Source organism: Panthera uncia, chromosome F2 (genome assembly GCF_023721935.1).
Source record: "Panthera uncia isolate 11264 chromosome F2, Puncia_PCG_1.0, whole genome shotgun sequence".
Lineage (NCBI taxonomy): Eukaryota > Metazoa > Chordata > Mammalia > Carnivora > Felidae > Panthera > Panthera uncia.
Genome location: NC_064812.1, coordinates 61,319,548 through 61,343,082, shown reverse-complemented (window position 1 = coordinate 61,343,082; position 23,535 = coordinate 61,319,548). Strand labels below are relative to the sequence as shown.

Here is a 23,535-nt window from a genome sequence, read left to right as displayed (position 1 = left end):
CTTCTGTGCATCAAAGAACCCAATTAACAAAATTAAAAGAGAACCTATGGGTTGTGAGAAAATGTTTACAACTCATATATCTAATAAGAGGTTAATACCCAGGATATATAAAAAAAACTCTTACAATTCAACAACAAACAAACCCAAAGAGTTTGATTAAAAAATAGGCAAAAGGCTTGAACAGATATTCCTCCAAAGAAGGCATGCAAAGAGTCAACAAGCAAATGAAAAGATGCTCAGTAGCACTAACCATTAGGAAAGATGAATCAAAATCACAATGAGGTACCGTGTCACAGTCATTAGGATGACTATGATTAAAAAACAAAAACAAAAACAAAAAACTCCAGAAAATAACAAGGGTTGATGAGCATATAGCGAAGTTGGAACCTCTGCACTGTTAGTGGGAACAGAACATGTTACGGCGGCTATGGAAAACAGTATGTCAGTTTCTCAAAAATTTAGGCATAGAATTATGATGTGATTCAGCAATTCCATTTCTGGGTATATACCCAAAATAATTGAAAGCAGGGTCTCAAAAAGATATTTGCATTTAAAAATTTTTAATTGAAGTTTAGTTGACATACTAGTTTCAGGTGTACAAAAGCTTAAATAATAAAGCAAAAAAAAAAAAAAAAAAGAAAAAGGTATTTATATACCCATATTCGCAGCAGCCTTATTCACAATAGCTGAGATGTAGAAGCAACCCAAGAAATATCCAATAATGAACAACCAGAATGTGGTATACCCATATAATGGGATTTTATTCAGCCTTAAAAAAGGAAGGAAATTTTGACATATGCATACAATACCAATGAATCTTGAAGACATTATGCTACGTGAAATCAGTCTTTCACAAAAAGATGAGTACTGTGTGATTTTACTTGTATGAGGTGTTTAGAGTGGTCATAATCATAGAGACAGAAAGCAGAATGGTGGTTGCCAGGTGCTGGGGGTAAGGAGAGAAGGGGGAGCTGTTTAACAGACTTCCAGTATTGCATGATGAAGAGAGTCCTGGACACAGGTTTGTACAACAACGTGAATGTATTTACTACTACTGAACTGAGACTAAGGAGAGGCGCCGGGGTGGCTCAGTCAGTTGAGTGTCCAACTCTTAATTTTGGGCTCAGGTCATAATCCCATGATTGTGGGATCATGCCCTACGTGGGGCTCCATGTTGAGCCTGGAGCCTGCTTGGGATTCTCTCTCTCTCTCTCTCTCTCTCTCTCTGCCCCTCTCCTCCTCTCACACATGCTCTCTAATAATTAATTAATTAAAATTAAAACATGACTAAGGAGGTAGCATTTACATGATATGTATTTTACCACAACATAGAAATCAATAGGAAATGGAGAAATGTAACTATAGATTAGACATTTAATAAATTAAGAAATTCCTATTAATTTTCTAGATAGCTAAAGTACTGGGTACTATCTACTATTTCTATGCTAAAAAAATATTTAAATGTTTTTATTTATTTTTGAGACACAGAGAGACGGAGCATGAACAGGGGAGGGGCAGAGAGAGAGGGAGACACAGAATCTGAAGCAGGCTATGGGCTCTGAGTTGTCAGCACAGAGCCCGACGCGGGGCTTGAACTCACGGGCTGTGAGATCATGACCTGAGCTGAAGTCGGATGCTTAACCAACTGAGCCACCCAGGCGCCTCCAGCTAAAAAATTCTTTTAATGGAGTCTCAAATACATATTGAAATACATATTGAAATATATACAAATTAAGTAACATATCTGGGATCTGCTTTCAACAATCATAGGAGAGATCAGGGCAGGGGAGGGATGTGGTGAGGTTACAGGTATAATAAGATTACCTAGGATTTGATAATTGTTAGTTTAGAGGTGACACTGAGTTCCATTATGCTGTCCCACCTACTTTCGTGTTTAGAAGTTAGTATAAAAAATTTTTTAAAATATATAAAAAATATTCACCAAGACATGATTGGTTGTCTTTGGATAGTGCAACTATGAGTATTTATTTTGAAAATGTAAGGCACATTCAAACCATACTTTTAAAATGTCAAAAAAAATTATTTTTAAGTCAAAATTGCAAATGGCCTGCCAAGTTCCTCCATGTATTACCATTTATTGAAAAGAAGGTGCTATGACTGGCTTGGTAATCCTCACCCAGGCTTAAGTGATCTTTAGAATATACACAGAATCTATGTCAGACACTGCTTTGCCTGTGTTAGCTCTATTAATTTTTATCACATGAGATGTTTTTTTTTCCATAAAACCAGGAAGCTCCTACATCTGTAATTGAAGCCACAGGACCTATGTCTCATACATTGAGGACTGGCGGTGTCACATTGCATGCTGATCTGCTGCAAAGGAGAATTCCCAGTGTAATTTAAGAATAGCAGTAACCCTAGAAGCATCTCATTTAGGGCCTCTGGCATTTACTTTTTGGTTGCATGGCTCCCATGGATCCTGATTTTTTTTTTCTCATCCACAGTACTAGCTTTATCATTTGGCACTCCACTATTGGCTATTTCTTACTACTAGTTAATGCTTGTCACGACTAACACAAGGAGACTTGTTTCTTTCCTAATATTGTTATTCCTTTGGAGATTCTGTGGTTTGACATAAATTTTGTGGATTTATAGTGGCATTAGTTTAGAACGATTTTGCCCCGATGACAGACTACTGTTGAAGATTCACTCATTCTCCATCAATAGCCTCCATCATTAATTTATAAGCTCCCTGCAGGCAGGAATTGTGGCTAGCACCACTATACTAATATACAATCATTGTTCAATAAATTATGAAAGACTGACTTTCTGAATGACTTGTTAATGTCAGGCCAGGAAACAAAGGGTGGGTGGCCAGGTGTGTATCTTGCGTGCTGTAGCCCATATGACATGGGAGGTTTTGTGTGTGCAACGTGAGAAGGGTGCCATTTGGTAGTACAGTTTTCTGAATTACTTCATGGACATTTTGAGTGATCATTGCCCACAACTAAACTAGTGCTATAAGGATAACGTACTGACTGAAGGCCTTCTATTATGACAAGTTCTTCTGATAGAGTCTTAAACTTGAGGTGGTCCTGGCATGGAGACCACGTGGTATTAGCAGGGTACCTTAGCCAATAGGGACACCAGGCTGAATTCCTCCAGGTCCCTGCTCCTAGTTGTGGGGGGGAGGGGGCAGCAGTGGGTAATTTCCTACATGACTTTTGCTTTATTCCAGGGACCAGGTTGAAGTTCATGCTTCTCAGATTATTTTGTTGCCCTTTTAGGTGGAGAAATATAATAGTTACATCTGCCTTGCTAATTCCGTTATTTGTATATGATATTTGATCTTAACTATCTTTTAAGTAAGCGCTGCAAAAAATATATGAAGGGTCATATGCACTCATCCCCAATTCTCACTTCCTAGCTTCAAATGGCAATTTAACCTATTTTTAAGGCCAAGCATGAACCATCCCCATACCCACCCCTCTCTCTCTCTCTCTCTCTCTCTCTCTCTCTCTCTCTCTCACACACACACACACACACACACACACACACACACAGAGTCTGATTCAAAATTATTTTCTTAACCTATTTTCATTTACTTTCTCAAAAATTGTACTTTTCAGAGTGTCTGAGTGTCCGTGGTCCTTTGAGCCTCAAAATAGAAAGTTTAAAGAAAACCTATTTATCTCTTCTTGGGACTTTTGAATAGGATCTAGAATGTTTTCTGAATATAAAAATAAAATACTTTCTTCTTTCCCTAGAAATCTTAAAGCTAGCCATTCACCTAACCATAAAAATATCCCTTCCTTTCATGTCAAAGATACATCCCTTTTAACACATTCCTTGTATTAAAAGATATATCCCTAGATTTTTAGTTTTAAAAATGCCACAAATGCCAAATATTACATCAGATCATGTACAGTCCAAAGAGAATAACCATGTCACTTCAATTTTACTCTAAGAACAACTAAAAAAATCATACCAAATGTTAATAAGGAAGCAATTTCTTTTTATTGCTTAGATATACTGGTAAAGCAGTAAGAAAAAAAAATCATTCCTCTTTTTAATGTAACTCTGGTTCCTACTGACACACTCTTGTATATTTTGCCCTTTTATTCCTTTTCTTTTACTATCTTATTTTTCTAAACTGAAAAGAAAAAAATAATAATGGTAAAATAAGCCAAGCAAACACAAAGGCAATTGAAGTTTGTCCAACTTAAATTCTTTGAGACCTTTAAGAAATATTTTAACACCTAAGTCACTGTTCCACTTTTAGATAGCTACAGCATTCTGAATTAGTAAATGGGTTCTACAAAGTACATACTGTGTTGGGGATTTATTTTGGGGGAACTTAAAAAAACAATAGTATTACTTTTAAATTTTAATCTATTACTGTTTTTAATTTATAAGCACATTTTAAATATGTGATAAACATCTTTTGTATCTCTCCTTTTTCAATATGTACCCCATTACATTTAGAAGATCAAATCTATACATGCTCCTTACATCTATGAGATCAAATCTACACACACTCCTTACCTCTATGAGATCAAATCTACACAACCCCTTTCTATTTTGGATCAAAAAAAGATATATCCTATTTAAACAACTGCTGTTTAAAGAATTAATCTTGGGCTAGAAAGAGTTACTACAAGGTGGTTCAACGATTTCAAAAGTACAACTAGTTCCTCAGGATATGGTACTTGCATTTTGAGGTTGTAGAACAAAGGATAAGGTTCCTAAATTCTATCTGTACTGATCCTACGTGGGCAGCTAAGCCTCCCCCGGCCAGCAATTACTCTGTTGTAGTGGCCCAGTGAGGTGTGATGTTAACAACGCGCACAGGTTTATGAGGATTTGTTGGTCAATGTGAAAATCTTATAAAGTATGCTCAAGTTGACAACACATCTTTGGGCAGCATCAGCCAAATGAAGGCAAAAATACCTGTTTTGGAGCCCTTCAACTGGTCCTTATTTAGAATGCTAACATTACAACCACAAACAAGGCCTGGATGTCATTTAAAATAAATTCTCATTCAGGATCTTTCGTTTTGGGGGAAAAGAAGTTGAAAAACAGGAATGGGCACTCTGAGTACAAGAGGGGCCTATTTTCAGGGCCCCATGCTGGCTGCTCATCAGGGATGGATGAAAGATAAGATTCGGAAAATGAGCTTCCTTATCTGAGAGAAGCGAAAAATGTATGCAAAAATGTTATTTCTTTTAAAAAATATCTCTGGAAGTGTTATGTAAGTGATATATACAACCTGTGAGACCCAAAGTTTTCATTGTCTTCTTTCCACCTGTCTAACGTCATCAATATGATCAATGGAATATTAACTTTTTGTAATTTTAGAAGCTCCTATCCCTGAGCAGCCGACATGAAATGCCAAGTTTTAAGAGTTGGGTGTAGTTTTGATGCCAGTTAAAGAATAATGTGGATTACCATGAGAGAGTGTGTACACATGAAAAATAAACCACGGTTGAACTACTGACTGAATGATTAAAACAAAACAAAACAAAACAAAAAAAACAAACCCCAACTTGTGGTGGGGCTAATCAGGTCATTTTTACTGATTAGACATGTGACACCCGACTGCTTTAATTTTCTCCTTACTTCAGAGACTCTCTTTCAACATCATGAAAAGAATACCCACGTGGAAAATAAGAAAAAGAGCTTCACCATTCCGAAGATTAATTTTGATTGTGGAGAAAGCCCAATGAATCCCAAACATGGGACAACAGCCAAGCAGTGGTACAAAGTGGGAGGGAGAAGAATAAAACCACAGGAGACCCAGCCAAATTGGCCTCAACACATAGGGACCCACGCAGTGCCAACGAAAGCCTAAACAGCTAATCCAATCCAAAGACCTATCTAGATTTCATTTGTAACCACTCTCCTATCTCTCTCTTTCCTAGTGTTACAGCCATTTCCTTAGGCCTCTTTTTATTTCCTACCAGGAGGACTGTGATAATCTATTGTGCTATCGGGCTAATCTTCCAAATTGTACAATTCCATCATATCACTCCACTGTTTTAATACTGTTCATGGCATCCCCACACCTACAGCACAAAATTGGGACACTCAATGCTCCCTGTGATACTCCTTTGAGGGCGATGGACCAATCACAAGACTAGCCTGTATTCCTGATGTTTTCCGTTACTAGATGTACTGCCTTGGGCCAATCATTTAATTTTTCTGAGCCATTTCCCTCAATGGTTATGCTCTGCCCCACCTGTCTCTCTGCTTCCTGCAACAACAAAACGCTGTATTCCTTACTGCCCACTCCCTTCTCTGAATCCCCACAGTAAGCAAAAGCTCTTATTTATGGAGTGCTTGTAAGTATTTTTCTATGTGGCTTACATAGTTCTCCTAATAGTGTTGTGATTGCTTTCATTCTATAGACAGAAGATTAAGATGAACCGAGTGAGACTCAGAGATACAAGGTGCTTTTCCTGAGGCCACAGAGCAAAGGAGGTCCCAAGCTAGTGGGGGCAGGCTGGTCATCATGGTTGGGAAGCTGTGATGCTTTATGTTCAATCTTTGCATTCTCTTTCACAGGCCTGAAGAAAAACAAGGCCATATGCAATAAGGGAGCAGGAACACACATTTCACTCACTGACAGCGGAAGGGGGTTGCAGTTAGGGAAAGAGAACAACCGTCAAGATAAGGACGAAGAAATGAATGGAGGAGGATCTTTCAGCTGATAGTCAACAACACTGTCTTTTTGAGACCAATGAAAAGTGGAAAGCAAAACGAGAAAAAAGAAAAAAGCTTTTTTTGAGTTTAGATTCCACGTCATTCCGTAGTATGCAAAAGTTATACTTGAAACCATGAATTACTTCATCGTTTTGATCTAATTCAGCACTTGATATGCAGAGAAAACATAAAATCAGGAAACCTTGCTCTGGGATTGAACTGGCCACTCATGATTCTTGGGCACACGGGTCACACAGTCGTCGGGCATTGCTCTGCTGCGGTGGGAAGTGTGCTTTGGGTTTTGCTCACTTATCAAATAGTTCTTCCCTGACAACTGTGGTTGCTGCTGCCCCCCTGTCACCACAACACACTCTCTGTTTCTTCCTGGGCACACAGCTAGGCTACATGTATTTCCCAGCCTCCTTTGCACCGGGCCACGAAAGCCTGGTCCATCTAGTCTCCCATCCATGCTCCTCCTGCTTTTTTTCTCCCTGTGGGTTAGAAAGCTTAGGACAGTGATTACACAAGCCTCAGAAGCTGGACGTGAGATGGCACAACCATTATCAAACCTTGCCTAAACCAAGTCACCTGGAAAATCCACTTGAGACCATAAAATAAGAAAGAGATCCATTTCTGTGGTCATGACATATGGGGCCTATTTGTTACAGCCATTTCACCTACCCTAACAGATTCCTGTGCTGGCTTGTGCTTCACTGGGGGCCCAGATACAGACACACAAGATCTGCACTGAGTTTACAATCTAGTCGGCCAAAGTGTGGGTGTCACTGAATTGTCCTGGTGTCCTGGGGGCAGGGGCAAAAATGAATCAACACAAAGTTCAGAGCAGGATCTAGAGTAGAGGCAGGCACACTTCTTCCTCTAAAAGGACAAATATTATAGGCTTTGCAGTCCATATAAAGTCTCTGACACATATCCTTTCTCTTTTTCATAATCCTTTAAAAATTTAAACAACATTCTTAGCTTGAAAGACCTACAAAAACAAGCCATAAACCAGATTTGGCCCATGGGAGATGGTCTGTCAGTTCCTAGCCTAGACCCTTGGTCTAGATTTTTTAAATCCCCAGGAAGAAAAATATCTCATGACATATGAAAATTACATGAAATTCCAATTTGGAAGTGTAATTTTTATTGGAATACAGATACATTTATTTGTCTATTGTCTCTGACTGCTTTTGCACAAGTAGGGCAGTGCTGAGCAGTTACGAAGGTACATGGCCCATAAAGCTTAAAATGTTTATTACTTGACCCTTTAACATTTTTGGTAAAGGCGCAGGTAATAAATGTTTGCCAACCTCTGGTGTGGAGCTTCCAATAGAGAGATTACTCTGTTTCCGTACCCAGATCCTCTATAACCCAAGGAGGACACTAGATGTCCACTGCTTTGGTGCCATGCCAAGAATTCCACATGTATACCAGCCACCATGGAAGAAGATCATGCCTCAAAAGATTTTGGAGTTTAGTGTTTCATTCTGAAACAGGGTTTAGAAGAGCAACCTTTACCGGTTAGTGGGAGTGTTCTAATGAAATGGGCTCAGAGCTGTTTTCCCTGCTCAACGTCCTGAATGATTACAGTATCTACTCACTAGGGAGGCTTAGCTGACCTAAATTCATACTGGCAACTAGCATCCTTCTAGAAGCCTGGTGCAGTATATAACTAATGTTTAGACAGCATATACAAGATCAATCAGTGACATATGCTGTTTTCTTTATTGAGTCATTGTTATTAATAAGACATACAGCTGGGCCCTTTAAGTTCAGGACACAACTTAGATCCCTCTTCCTCTGGCTTTACTGAGATATAACTGACACAACTGAATTCTTAAAGCAATTCTGAAAGTCAAGTGGCTAGTTTTATAGAAGAGGAAACTAGGGCTCAGTGTGAATAAACAATTTACTCCAGCTCAAAGAGCTGAAAAGTCAGAGCTTGGGTTTGAGGCTAGATCTGTATGAATTCAAATCTGATGCTTTCTATCACACCATAGGCAGATCTCCTATTGGTACTTCATAAATCTATTTTTTCATATCTATTAATTTATTTTGAAAAAGAAAAAGAGGAGGGAGATGGGCAGAGAGAGGAAGAGAGAGAATCCCAAGTAGGTTCTGTGCTGTCAGTGCAGAGGCTGATATGGGGCTCAATCTCACCAACCATGAGATCATGACCTGAGCTGAGACCAAGAGTCAGAGGCTGAACCAAATGAGCCACTCAGGCTCCCAGTACTTCATAAATTTAAAGGTATTTCTACACGTTACTCTTGGCCACTACACAGGATTCGAGGTTTTGTTTTGTGGTGGTTGTTGCTTTGACCGTCAAGTTTCAACTATGTTACAACAGAATTAGTATTTATTTTATACCAGACATTTGGTCTCTAACCTCTTCCAAGACTGAGTGTCCTCATCTGTAAAATGGGCTTGGCAGTAGCAGTTTCAGAGTTCTAATGTTGAATTAAACAAGTATGGGGTACACAGGAAATTCTTAATAAGCCGGGCCTCCAGTTGAAAATGCTAAGCTTTATGCTGTCTTAAGTGTTCATGTTTAGGCTTCTGTGTACAATGTGGAGTAAAGCTCAATGTCTTTAGGACCTGTTCTAGCCCAAATCCATATCAGACACCGGTGTTAAGAAACAATAAAAATAAAGTAGTGAAACCATGAAGCTGTTGGCTATAGGTATCTTGGGGAGTCCTCCCACAAGGTGGAATCATGCTTGGGACATCAACACAACACTTACTTGAAATGTAAGTTTGGGGTATGTGGTTCAGTATTAACAATAGGACTATACTGTCTATTTTTAAAAGGGCATTCAATGAAAAAAATCAAAACTAGTTTTCTTCAGTGAAATTGAGGAGTATGGATTTCGTTTGAAAGCAACTTTGAAAAACGCATTAAACAGCAACAACAAAAAAGCCAGGATGGATATTTTTAACAACAGCCGAATGTATGGTCACATACCAGGGACTTCATTTTCCTGCTATTACACTTTTGCTTTTCTCTTCCCTAGCCAGGCCTGTCATGTACCCAGCAGCCTCTTTTTGTTCCCATCACCTTTGTTACAAAACACTTCCTTATAATGCCCGACATGCCTGCTTCCCACAGCTAGAATTACATGGAAGGTGGGACATTCTCAAACTTTTTTTGTACATATTGCTGTAACATGCCCTAATTTTGCATTATATCAACCAGATCCTGTATCCCCTTACTGAATGGCCTACTCATTGGGTCGCCTAAGCTATTGTGACTAAGCTACTTCTCAAGTATCTGGTTCCCATAGAGACAGAAAAGCTATCACATGGTCAGGCATTCATTTCTTTATATGCCTGTAGAGTAAGGAAGGCCCAACCACACGCTCCCTTCACAATGCTTGGGGACGCCACTGAAACTATGTTCCAAGAAAGAAGGCTTGCCCTTCAACTGCCTTAAGACTTCTCTCCCTAGTGCCTTGAGGAATGAAAAGGGGGCAAAGTTCTCCAATGAGCTTGGTTATTATCACTGTTTGGAAGGATCCTTGTTGAAACGCACAGTTTTACAAGGCATGATTACCAGATTTGAGAGCAAAATCTTCCCGTCTGTAAAGTTCTCTAATAAAGAGAATAAACAAGCTTCTTTGCATGCCTCAGGCTACAACTCAACATCCTCAGCAATGTGTCTTCAGAAGGGATGCCACATGACATCGAGACAACAGGTGGTTAGCACAAAGAGGGTGTTCACAAATATTTAGGATGAAATCACACTGAGAGTATCTGAGGAACTTCTGATCCTGAGCTGTGTACTGTCACTAAACCTGTCATCTGAAGGCCTGTCCATTTCCTCGTGTCCCAGGCTCACCTTCCATCCACCTTCTTGCCTGATCCAAGTGGATGTCTTCCCCATCTCAACAAATACATGACTAAGCTGCCCAGCAGCTCAGGGAAAAACAAAAACAAAAACAAAAACAAAAACAAAAACAAAAACAAAAACAAAAACCTGGGAATGATTTTTTCACTCCTCTTTATTACTTACTGTGCACCGGCCCAAACCAAATCCTTTGCAAATCCTATTTCTCTACTTGCAACAGAATCCAGGATCCATTGAGTTCTCTCCATCTCTATTGCTAGTATATCGAGTCACCCCCAAAACCACTTTGTTCCCCAGTCTTCTCTCCCCATCATTAATTGTCCACAGGCAGCCAAAATAATGTAAAAATCTAAATCAGATCTTGCCATGTCTTCCCTTGAAGTCCTCCAATGAGTTCATATGCCATGTGTAACGACATTGACCCTCCTGACATGGCTCACGCTTGCCCTCATCCTGGCCCACATCTTGACTCGGCATCTCCATCACTGAGCTCAGCCACCTGGCCTCTGTCCCTCAAACATCAAACCCTTTCCTGCCCCGCCTTCATTGCTTCCTCTGCTTAGAACTCTCTCGTGATGGTCACATTACCAACCAGCCTTTTAGTCATTTGGACCTCAGGTTCAAATCAAAGTCATGCTCAGGAAGACCTTCCCCAACCAGGCTTCCTGAAATTAGTTTCTCCCTGACCTCTGTTAACTTATATTTAAATATTTCAGATCACCTATAAAGACTATAGACACTTGGTTTTTGGAAATTATAGAAGATAAAACTTTTCATCACATGCCTTAGTATGAGAAAACTATACAAACTAACAAACAAAATACTATTTGATGAAGCCTCAAAATACTAATGGTTGACACTTTTAAAAATAAAATTTGTGGTACTTGTTTTGTTTAGATATCGTTGAGAATCTGAATAAGAAAGTCTAAGCTGCCAGGGGTTTCTAGGTTAGGTGTGAATGCGCAGACCAATAATTTGTGGCCAGGGACTGACATGAGGTCATTAGGTCACGGGATGCTCACCATCTTGCCCTAAGCTGGCCCTTTTCAGTGGTGAACAAAGCCTTGATCAAGTCAACTATCAATTTGGCCTTTAATGAGAAAGCTCTTAAAGACTGGAGACTTTCTGGATGGTTTTCAAATGCTGGTATTCTAAGCGGATGCTCTTTTCAATACTTTTGTGTGAGTTCCAGGAGCCAGCTTTCTTCCTTAGGAGTTAGTTGGAGGGACCTTAAAATAGTTAAGAAAATCTTTGAGATTCTTCCTACTAACCACACATTGACATTTCATCTATTAATTTTTAGCTTTTAAGTAGTAATTTTTGTAGAAATGGGAATGGTAATAGTACTCATAGAGGGAATAATACAAAAAAACACCACAGCTAATATTTACTGAATCCCTATTATGTGCTGGCCACAAAGCAGAGACTTTGTTTGAATGACTAATTCTGTGGCTTTATTTTTTTAATTATACTATATTTTTGTTAACTGTCTTCTTCTCATAGAAACTCTAACCATAAGATGGGGCATATTGTGTTTTACAGATATCTTATTTCTTCTTATTAAATTTTTTCATGTTTATATTTGGAGAGACAGAGCACGAGTCAGAAAGGGGCAGAGAGAGAGGGAGACCCAGAATCCTAAGTAGGCTCTAGGTTCTCAGCTGTCAGCACAGAGCCCAACACAGGGCTCCAGCTCACAAACCATGAGAATATGACCTGAGCCGAAGTCATACGCTTAACTTACTGAGCCAGCCAGGTGCCCCCAGATATCTTATTTCTAAATTTTTTTTTAATATTTATTTATTTTTGAGAGACAGAGTGAGACAAAGTGAGACTGGGGGAGGGGCAGAGAGAGAGGGAGACACAGGATCCGAATCAGGCTCCAGACTCTGAGCTGCCAGCACAGAGCCCAACGCGGAGCTCGAACCCACAGACTGTGAGATCATGACCTGAGCTGAAGTCGGAACGCTCAACCGACTGAGCCACCCAGGTGCCCCTCTAAATAGAAATCCAAAGGGTGGAATATTCTGGAATATTTTTGCTCTTACAAACGTGCATATTTTCCAGCCTTTTTGGGGGGTGGTATATGTAACTTCAGGGTTATGAGAAGGAAAGCTTCACTATAATGCTCAATGGATAGTTCATCAAATTTCACTGTCAAACTATACCTACAGGGCAGGCACTCAATATACGTTTATTGAAATAAGTATTGTTTGAAAGAATGGGTACCGGGATAAAATCTGTAATGAGAGCATGATGCACGTTTTGTGTTTTAACATTTAATTGCGATGAACAACCAGAGTCACCAAGACACAAGAATTCAGTTCCTAAGGCTCTGAACCGATATCTTCACAGATTTAAAACCTGTAATATTGTTTCTTTAATGATGGAAAAAAATGAGAAATATCGTATTCACATATTCAATTACCTATAGCCACTTTAACTAACATGGTTTTGGTGTGGGAAAGGTTCATGAAGCCACCAAGGAAGAGATCAAAAAGAATTTCCAAGGATTTGGGGAAACCCGAAAACAGAACACCGAGGCTGAATTTCTACTCACGGAAGGTTGTCTGTAATATTATTTTTTACCTACCACACCAGAGGTAAGTATTGTAACAACTTAAACATTGATGTATTGGTCCTATTGTCATTCAGAGGCCCAGTTTTATATACCATTCACATAGATTTAACTCATAGCAAAGGGACTTTTAAAGACATTCTTAACAGGTGTTTTGAAAATAAAATACTAACTCGGCTAATCACTGAAGACAAGAACATGTGAAATACTGGCTCCCCCGAATATGTTGTTGCGAATAAAAACCAACAAAATTGAATGACTCACATAAAAAATATAAAACAAAATATTTTTCCATATAACCTATATGAAAACGATCTCCTCTTGCTCATTTATATGTTTTTGCCTTACACATATATCTGTATCCATAAATTCAGTTGTTCTCCAGTTCATATTTTAAATTTATTATTTAAAGTTAAACCACATCCCTGTCTGGATAAAAGTTCAATTCTAGACATATATACTCTAAAGAAATTAAAAACTGATGTCTCTCGGTACTCACCCTCCCATATCTGTTGGCATAGGACCCAGTAAGCAAGGAATGGAAAACAATGATGGTCTCGTCCAAGTCCCAGATGAACACCCTCTACAAAGGAAGAACCAAATCAGGATGTCTTTCCCTTGGTTGAGAAACCTGTGATTCAGTTAACTTCAACATAAATAAGCAGTCTTGAAATAGAAGACAAAAGAAAAATCTGAATTTTTTAAAATGTTTTAAAATACAACTCTTCCAAAGAGTATCTCCCAGCTTTTCTCCAGTTATAACCTCAGATGGTGTGTAGAACAATTATATTAGTGACATCGATACAAGCATGGGCAAGAAATAATAATGTATGTCCTTTCTACTTCTGAACTGAAGATTCACAGTTCTCCCTTCTGAAAAAATGAAAAATGAGTTAAAACTAGTCTGTTCACAACTTATTGAGACAGAGCGGGGGCAATCAGTCAAACATCATTCCATTTTTCTTTTTCTTATCTCTTCTCTCTGCTTATTAAAGTGTTAAAATAACAAATCTTATGTTTCATTTTTGTCAAGCCAACTGTTAAAAAAATTGCACATAAAACCTAAAACTTCACATCATCTACTCACCTTATGCTACCTTTGGACTGTTATCATGCAGTTGGGTTATATATTGTTCCTGCCTGTTTTCTTCAGATTATAAAACTTAGGCAGACACATCACATGTGCTCTTAACACACTCTTGAGATATTTGGAATTGGATTTGAAGGAATTCATTTCAAAAACGTCTTTGAGATGCCACAAAGGCTTCTGAAGTGTACATTTCTTCTTCTCCTTTCCACTCACACCAGTATATATTCATACACATAGTTCTGCTGGGAAATTTTCATCTTTTCAGCCAAAATAATCATGTTTCCCACCATCAGCTTTCACTTGGCAAAACCCAGAAACTTAATTGCAGTGGATTCAAAGCTATGAAATCTACCCTTTAAGGTTTTATTTAATCCCTCCTGCTTTTGAACTCCACCAAAACAGGTCTCATAAGACAATTGCCATTTCAGTTTAGAACATCCCAGGTTTTCCTTTCTCATATACCTAAGTGTGTCTTTAATTTTCAAAGTGGATTTTATTAATCACTTTTAGTATGACACTTAACTGAAATGGCAACGATATAGAGCAGTACAAGAGAATTTTGTTCAAGCAGAATTACATACTTTACTGTATTTCTTTAGAGAGAAATAACCGGATGCTTTGCACGTAGTTAAAATGGAAGAGAAAACAGAAATAATTGTTTTTACTTACAATTAACATGAAAGAGGAAAAAAAATGCTTTACTTACAATTAACATAGGGAAAAAAAGCAGGAACAAAAGCATTTGGGTATCTTGATCACAGCGTATTTACATGGCGTGTGTACAGAACCATCATTTAACTACCAAGATACCTTGTTATTTACTAGGTCATTGTCAATGACATACCTCAAGGTCAGAATCTGGGGGAGGTGAAGGATTATTGTTTCTTCGGCCCCGTCCACGTGACTTCCCATCTGAACCTCGACGCAATCGATCGGAGTCTGAATCTTTAATGGGTGTTGATGGGCTGTGGATTGTACTGTACTCTGCAGAAATACAGGAAGGTCTTTTATCTTCTGGTTCTATTACCATGGTGTCAAGATCAACCTTGTTTCAACTCATGGGGAAGTCTGAAGAGCAAAGCGCATTTCGTTCTGCTCACATTCATTACCTTTTACTTGCACTGATAAAAAATGTATGAGATACTTGATTCCAAGAATGCACTCTTTTGAAAGAAACGCGTGATCAGAAATGAATAAAATTTAAGTGAAAGTGTGGAAGACAGCAGGTGGAAAACTAGTTGCCTAGTTTCTCTTAGTGGTTCTCCACAAGTAGACAATGCTCCCTCAACCCTATTTCCACATCCATCTCTCTCTCTCTCATTCCACAAACAGTGTCTGGCCATGCTGAGAGGTTCACACATTTGCCTTACTAACTGCTCTCCCACCTACAAAAAGGCTCCTGGTTCACAGAAAGAAAAGAAGAATCAGCTCTGGGGCAGGAAAAACCAAATCACCAGGCAGATTTTTCTTTGAAAATTTCAAAAATCTCCTTTTTTCCCCTCATTTTATGTGAGAACAAGGGAGTGATAAGATAAGGAAGAATAGATATATGGGCAATGCCCATACTCTGCACAGCATCTGTCTCAGTCTCTTTGAACCAAAAATCTCAAACGGACAGCACATTCAAATTGCTCACCTGGGTAACTCAGAGAAACCATGGAAATAATTACATAGAAAATACAAAATAAAGAACAACTTCCAACCAGCTAGAAGAATGGCTAAGTAGTGACTGTGGAGTTGGGGGAGGGGGAACTCTTACCCTATTTCCAAATGAACAACAATAACAACAAAAACCCTAATACTTTTTTTTATCTGATGTTCACACATCAGACAATTTCTACTCCCCCTCCCAAATTCCAGATGTGCCCAGTGTGTTGCCTTTCCTCCCCAAACTCTTTGCCAGATTTCTCTCCTAGATATGGGTTGGAATCTCTCAAGCTAGTATGAGGAATGGTAATTCTCACTGAGATGCTGTTGATACTAAATCTCAGCAAACAGAAAAGTATTGAGGACAAGTGAATATCTGGTAGCCTTTGTTATTGTACTATCGTCCTCAACTGTACCAACAAGGCCAGCCACGTGTCCAACCATGTGGTCTCAGTATTACTTCCAAGTTTAAGCCTTACGAGTCTGGATGGATAGGAATGGACTTTGACAGAGTAAATTCCATTTCTAAATCACATGGAACAGCCCTATACCTCTTGTTTAATTTTAAAACCTCAACAGATTCCTATCACTTTTAGATGAGACTTTATGTCCTCTGCAATAGCAAACAAGACAGCAAATTTCCTCATATAGACCAGTCACGGATCCTTGTACCAAGATGCCACCATAATGGCACAGTTAATTATGGCCAGAAGGTCCAGAACAACTCCACTCCCTAGGTCGACATACGTAGTTACAAGGGATGCATTTTTGAGCTAACTCACTCACCTTAGGAACTATTAGAATACAGTGCTGGCTGGTTACAGTTTAATGTTTTCGAAATCCACATTAGATCTTTTTCTGGCAGAGGCAGATGACTGTGGCATCTTCTCCTCAAAATTTTCCAAACCAAGCATCTGTCTTCCAAGTTTTATAGAGAATTAGGAGCTCCAAATAAATATGTATTTTTAAGGAGCTCAGTGCGTTCGAAGTTGTGTTTGGAGGAAAAAGGCTCGACCTCCCTTTTCTTTGACAATTCTGTAACTACACCTCCGTGCGAACCTGGACAGCCACCATCTAAGACAGAACGCGTGCCAATCTCTCTATAGTAATGTCAAAGCAGAGCATTTGCTTTCAACGGTCACAACTGGCATCTAAATTTGACTCGTATTTCGAGTACTTGACTGCAAAGTCCATCTTGAACTGTGAGCTCTCCAACCTTTGAAGTTCATATTTGACAAGAAGCTAAAAGACATCAAACAACACATCTTATCACATTCTATCTCTTGCCTTGACTTCCAGGTAGTTTAGGGTTAATTTTGTCCTCCAAGTAGTTGACCTTTACTTAGGTTTTCTCAGTCTAGATTTCCTATTGATTGCCAATTCCTTTAGTTCTTGGTGTGTATTTCCTTATCCTTGTGTTAAACCCATTTAAATCTTTAAAAAATAATATTCCATCCCCCCTTTTTTGGAAACAAGTGATAATTAAATTGATCACTCACTTCTATAAACCTCCCTACCAAAGAAAAGAAATTCAATGAGTAAAGTATACAGGTAGATTCTTAAGTCATCTTATCTAAAGTTTTTCCAGGTGGAGAAAAAGCTCTAAAATATGAACAATATGATACCTTTAAATATTAACACACACACACACACACACACACACACACACACACACACAACCTTACAGGCCTCAACTTATTAGAAGGAAGATAAAATTTAATAATGCAAGCCAGATTAAAAAAAAAAAAATCTCTTCCTCTTTGTTCTATGAGGTGGGATTAAATGCTTCTACTCTCCTAACCAGCTTTGCTGACTCTAACTATTCTCTTTCCTTCTATTAGTACAAAACAACTCAACAAATAATTTAATCTTCTAATCCACTGACATCTCATGTTTCATTAAAACCCTTTCAAAATTATTCAACTTTACCCCCACCGAGATAATGAATGTAAAAATACTCAGAAGAGCATTTATTTCCTCTAACAATGATTACATGCCTACACTCTTCCGGGCACTGTACTAGGAGGCTGAGGTATAATGATGTGCTATATAGATATGGTCTCCTTGGAGCTTAAAATTCAGAGGAAGGCACTGATTTGTGGACAAAAATAAGAGATTAGAAAACAACATAGAAAGGGCTATGGCATGGGAAAGGTAGAATGCTGAGAGACCACGGGGCAAGTCTATACAACATAGATTTACAGGATTATAGAAGCTTCCTGAAGATGGAAGACAAAGCTACCAGTAAAAATGGAGTATAAATGTTCTCCAGAAAGGCACATGAGCATGTGTGTTGGTGGGGAGAGGGGAGAGAGGGAGACAGAGAAAGAGAGAGAAAGCATGCGCATGAGCATGTTGAAGAACTGAAAAAAAACCAAAAAACAAAAAACCAAAAAACAACCAATCTGACTGACTCTATAGAGGAAAGGTACAGAGAAGAGGTGGAGTTACAGGCAAAGAATTCAGCAAGGGAGTGATGGGAGCAAATTTACACCTTAGATAGAGGACTCTAGCCAGTGTGGCGAGGTAGTGGAGGCAAGTGAAGACTGAGAAGGGGAGACCAGCCAGGAGGATAATTCAGTGACGGTGTTGGCGGCCCATGCAGGTAGTGGACATAGGGAGAGCTACAGATTTGAAGTGTCACTGAGAGGGAAATCGATAACTAATCAGATAAGGGAGGAGGAGGTGCTCATACCAGTGGGTTGGCAACTGGGAAGATGAATAGAACCATGAGGTCTGGGATTTGAGAAGAAGGGCTTATAAAGAAGTGTGTAGATGAGCATTTAAATTCTGCTTTGGACATCTTGAGCTTGAAGAATCTGTGGTATTCACGATGTCCAGCAGGCTGTTAGACTGCCCCATGAGGGATGGGTTTAGGTTTGGAAATTGATGGCACATAGAATGCAGTTAAAGAAATGGCTGCCATTAAAGACATGGAGTGTGTGCAGAAGGGACGGGCAGGGAAAAATGGGTGCGGGGTGAGGAGGAAAACCAAGGTCAGTGTGTTGTAGAAGAAAGGGTGGGTCAGGAAGGAGACAGTGATCAATAACTTCAGATCAGCCAAGGGATAAGGTAAAGTGAACATTGAATCCAAGCGAACTTTGGATTTACAGTCAGTTAAGATCTTGGCACACAAGGCAAAGTACAGATTTGAGAAGTATTTAGGAGGTAGATTGGTGGGATTAAAAAGGAGAGCTCAGAAGGTACAGGAGTAAACAGGGGTTAAAACTCCTGACATGCTACTGAAGACCCTAAAATGGCCACATTCAATTACTTGAAGTTCTTCATGGTATTTCACTTCTCTGTGACCGTGCTGACCACTGGCCCCTCTCACCTGTGAACACATCAGAGTAATGTGACTTCCCTTTCTTCTGCTTCTCATCCTAGCACTCACGCTATTCCTTCTGTCTCGTTAGAGACCTCTTCCTCTACCTAAGGCTTAAATGTGAGTGTTTTTTGTATTAGTGATACTCAAAGTACTGATCTGGGACAAAACAAGGAGCTTCAGGATGTTAATTAATGCAATGCTTCCTTCATCAAAAGTCTTGCTAAGATTAAAAAGGAAAGTTAAACAGCGTGCTTAGGGATGCAGTTGATTAATCCTCATGTAATACTCAATTAGTGGATAGACAGCCAGTTGGTGGACTATATTATGAGCAGCAAATACACTGGAATTTTCTCCACGGTCCTCTTATCTCACTACAAGCTCTCAGCAGTGTGTAGTATTGATAAGAGGGATTTCAATGATAACCTCCAGGTTGATTATTCTAAGGCTTCATCTCCTGATCTGTTGACATGAATATCCTCATTTGCTAGACCTCTCTATCTGATTTTCCATGGGCACCACAACTAAAGTTGTCCCCAAATAGAGCCTCCTTCTCTCTTAAAGTGTCTAATGCAAGGTACCAACATACACTCAGTTTTTCAAGCCAGAAATTCCTTATTCGCCCCATCAAATCAAGACTAAGTTTTGTGTATTTTACCTTCTGAATACTTTCATTCTAAATCCAGGCTCTCATCAGCCCTTTCTTTGATTCTTATAACAGGCTGTTTTCTTTTTCTTTTATTTTTTTAAAAAAAAATTTTTTAATGTTTATTGATTTTTGAGAGAGAGAAAGAGAGAGAGAGAGAGAGAGAGAGAGAGAGAGAGAGAGAGAAACAGAGCGCATCAGCGGGGGAGGGGCAGAGAGAGAGGGAGACACAGAATCTGAAGCAGGTTCCAGGCTCCGAGCTGTCAGCACAGAGCCTGACGCAGGGCTCGAACCCACAAGCCTTGAGATCATGACCTGAGCTGAAGTCAGACGCTTAACCCAACTAAGCCACCCAGGCACCCCACAACAGGCTGTTTTCAAACTTGCTACCCACAACCTTCCAATTCTGGCCTATACCACCATGCCAAAAACCTTTAAAATTCTTCAGTGTTCCCAAATCCCAGTGTGGAACAGGAAGGACAGTCTGATTTTAGGACAGTGAGCTGTGGACTCAAGTGTCACGTTTCATATCACAATCCCACTGCTTGTTAGCAGTGTGACTGTGCAAGGTATTTACCTTCTCTCTGACTCACTTTTATCATCTGTAACATGGTAACAAATGAGATAAAAGAAAACCAATATGCATGTAAAGGTACTTGGAACTGGGGCATGGCACTAACACTCCATGACATTTGCTACTTGGAAAAAAGAGAAGTTCCACCGAGTCACTCACAGACAGCCTTACCTCCAACTTCTTTCTCCCGTTCACAGTGTATACTTCAGACAGACCCACCTATCTCAGTCCTCTGAATTGTCAGGCTGTTTCATGACTTTGAACATGCTGTTCCCTTTTCTTAGAATGCTTTTCTCAATACTTACAGCCCCTCCCCTGGTCTGTCTGTGAAATTCCTATTAACCCCTTAAGATCAAGTATCTTTGTGAATTTTCTATCTAAATCTGAGTTCTTGTTAGAGGGTTATACAATTTTTGCAATCATTTATGTTCATGGTGGATAATAATTTGAGTTATTTTGAACAAAGGTCCATCACCCCCCTCTTGGAGGACAGAGGCTGGTGGTATTTATTTTGTATTCTGAGAATGCAGTTAGAGCCTAGAGCACCGAGTACGTCTTAAAAAAAACTGATGACTGAACAAATTGAGGGTTTCTCAAGCTTGGCTTTTGCTCTATTAAATCTATGAAGATTACCTAATTATTCCTACCAGCAAGTCCAAATTTTTAAAACTGAGAAATAGCTGTAATTATTTTTAAAGCTTATTTAAACATTGATGTTTACATATTGAATCATAAAATATTAAAATATACATAAGATCATTAAAATTCTACATTTGTAAGTATTACTGAAGAGTTCCATAAATCCTTCAATATTGAAAAGAAAAACAGCGCTGGAACTTCGAAGATTCCATTTAGTTCCTCTTGGCACCTCTGGTCCCTCTGAGCTCATAACTCCTACTTGGGTCTTAGGGAAGTTTCCCTATTTTTTAGTTGTCAGCCTCCTGGTCTGTCGAGTTGAGGGCATAACCTAGATTACTTAACTTTAAAGTTCTATCATCTACGATGCACAGTATTCACCAAATCTTCCTAAATGTTAGCTTTTAGTCTTTCCCTCTTAAATAGTCACTTTCAGACCAATCTGTATAAAATACCTTGGCAACTCAGAATCCATCAGGGCTTACTGCCTACTGTACAAATTCCTTACCTAGTTTTATTTCTCATGTTGTCTCTCCACATGTTACTTCCTTTCCTATACATATAGCCAAGCAGTTTTCAAAACGATTGTATCAATTTGAATTGTGTCAGTTTTACTACAGCCTTACACGTAATGGTTATTACGGTTTTAAAGAAGTCCTTGCTATTTTATCAGGTGTAGAACAGTAGTGATTTTCATTGGGACATCCTGGAGATACTTACAGATACGTGCTTTAAAAAGTCTATTTCCATTTATGAACTATCCCAATCTTCTGCAAAATTTTTATATTCCTTTACTGATTAGTATAAAAGTTTTAACCTCTTTTTCATATTTGCAGGCACTTTTCCATTCGTGAGAGCTCCTTAAATTATGCTGATATTGTCTTAAATTATGTCTTCCTTTATAGAAGTTTTTTTTATTTTTATGTAGTCCTGCTGCACAGCCTGTTGGCCTGGTTGGCTCCTTGAAGATTTAGGGATAAGCATTCTCATTTATTCTAAGCAGAGCAGAGAGCTTTTGATCTAACTTTACACTCCTGGGACTATATATGCCAGTGGTAGTTGTAAAGGAAGTAGAAGGCAGGCATCCTGCGAGCTCCCTTCTCTGTGCTTTGGGAGAATAGAGGCTTTCCTCACCCATTTCTAAGTTTAACCGAGGTGAAAGATTATTCCCCTGAAACAGAGTCAAGTAACCAGACTCCTGGTGGAGAGGAAGCTCTTGCCACATATATAATAGCATTGGGTTGAGGCCAGGGAAGCTACTGTCTCTGGCTAGACCCTGAATCTATGCCAAGGCGATCCCAATGACAAAAGGAAGTGCAGAGCTTGTTGGGAAATCCTTATAAAGATTATCTGAATTTCATGAACATGAGACATAACAATCCATAATTACATTCTATTTGCTATGGGGGCACTCAGATAAAAAGAACAGGGTAGCCCATGTCCCCAAAAGCAGAGATTGTCATGTTTGAGACTCACGACTTCAAGTACCCGGACTGCTACACAGGTGAATATGAAGATGCCAGACAGCAAGTGACATTAACCGTGGCGCCCCCAAACTTTGAGACTCTCCAAAGCAAAATCCTCTTAAAAGGTGAGGCACCAAGCCCAAATCAGGAAGACTGAGACAAAGAATGAAGTCATCGCGAGGAAAGGTTTATTCCAGTTACCCTGGGCGTCCCCACAGGGAGGCAGATGGACCAAGCCTGATACTACTGGCCGAGAGAATCACATACAACCACTGGGTTTAAATCTGCTCATAATTTTTTTAAATTGGTTTTCCTCAGAGGGAAAGCGCTCCTCTGTAAAGCTGCCTTTGATTACTCTAAGGTAAATAAAATTGCCCAGAAATCCTCTCTCAAATATCTACGCTGTAAGGTGCAAAGGCAGTGGAGCCACCTGGTAGGGCGGCAGGGTACATAGATACCCAGAGAAGCATGAGCCAATTCACCCACAGAGATCGGCCATTTAAAAAAAAATTTTTTTTAACGTTTATTTATTTTTGAGACTGAGAGAGACAGCGCATGAATGGGGAAGGGTCAGAGAGAGAGAGAGGGAGAGGGAGACACAGAATCTGAAACAGGCTCCAGGCTCTGAGCTGTCAGCACGGAGCCCGACCCGGGGCTTGAACTCACGAACCGCGAGATCGTGACCCGAGCCGGAGTCGGACGCTTAACCGACTGAGCCACCCAGGCGCCCCGAGACCAGCCATTTTTAAATAAAAACTCAGATACTAAATACCTTAGGCTTTGTGAGACAGACGGCCTGTTGCAATGACTTAACGCGGCACAAAAGCAACCACAGACAGTGTCATTAAAGGAGTATGGCGGTGTTCTAGTAAATATTTATAAAACAGATTTGGCTTGTGGGAGTATATGACTGTATTCATTAAAGTAACTAATGAGATGAGATTCAAGAAAGTGAGTCCACCGTGACTATGAGATTTAAGTGACTGTCACCTTACTTTCCCGGGTGACACCGCTTCTTCGAAACTGCTGCGAACATTAAATGTTAACATTGTGATAAAGC

The 23,535-nt window shown here is 39.4% G+C and overlaps 1 protein-coding gene across 1 annotated transcript in view; it reads right to left on the bottom strand.

The window, feature by feature from the left end:
- EYA1 (EYA transcriptional coactivator and phosphatase 1) overlaps positions 1 to 23,535 on the bottom strand; it is a 165,093-nt gene that overhangs the window by 65,341 nt on the left and 76,217 nt on the right. The window contains exons 9-10 of the mRNA XM_049633285.1: positions 15,026 to 15,165; positions 13,591 to 13,674 (exon numbers count right to left, since the gene is read on the bottom strand). Coding sequence (XP_049489242.1) covers positions 13,591 to 13,674; positions 15,026 to 15,165 — 224 coding nt within the window. The remainder of the gene's footprint in view (positions 1 to 13,590; positions 13,675 to 15,025; positions 15,166 to 23,535) is intronic.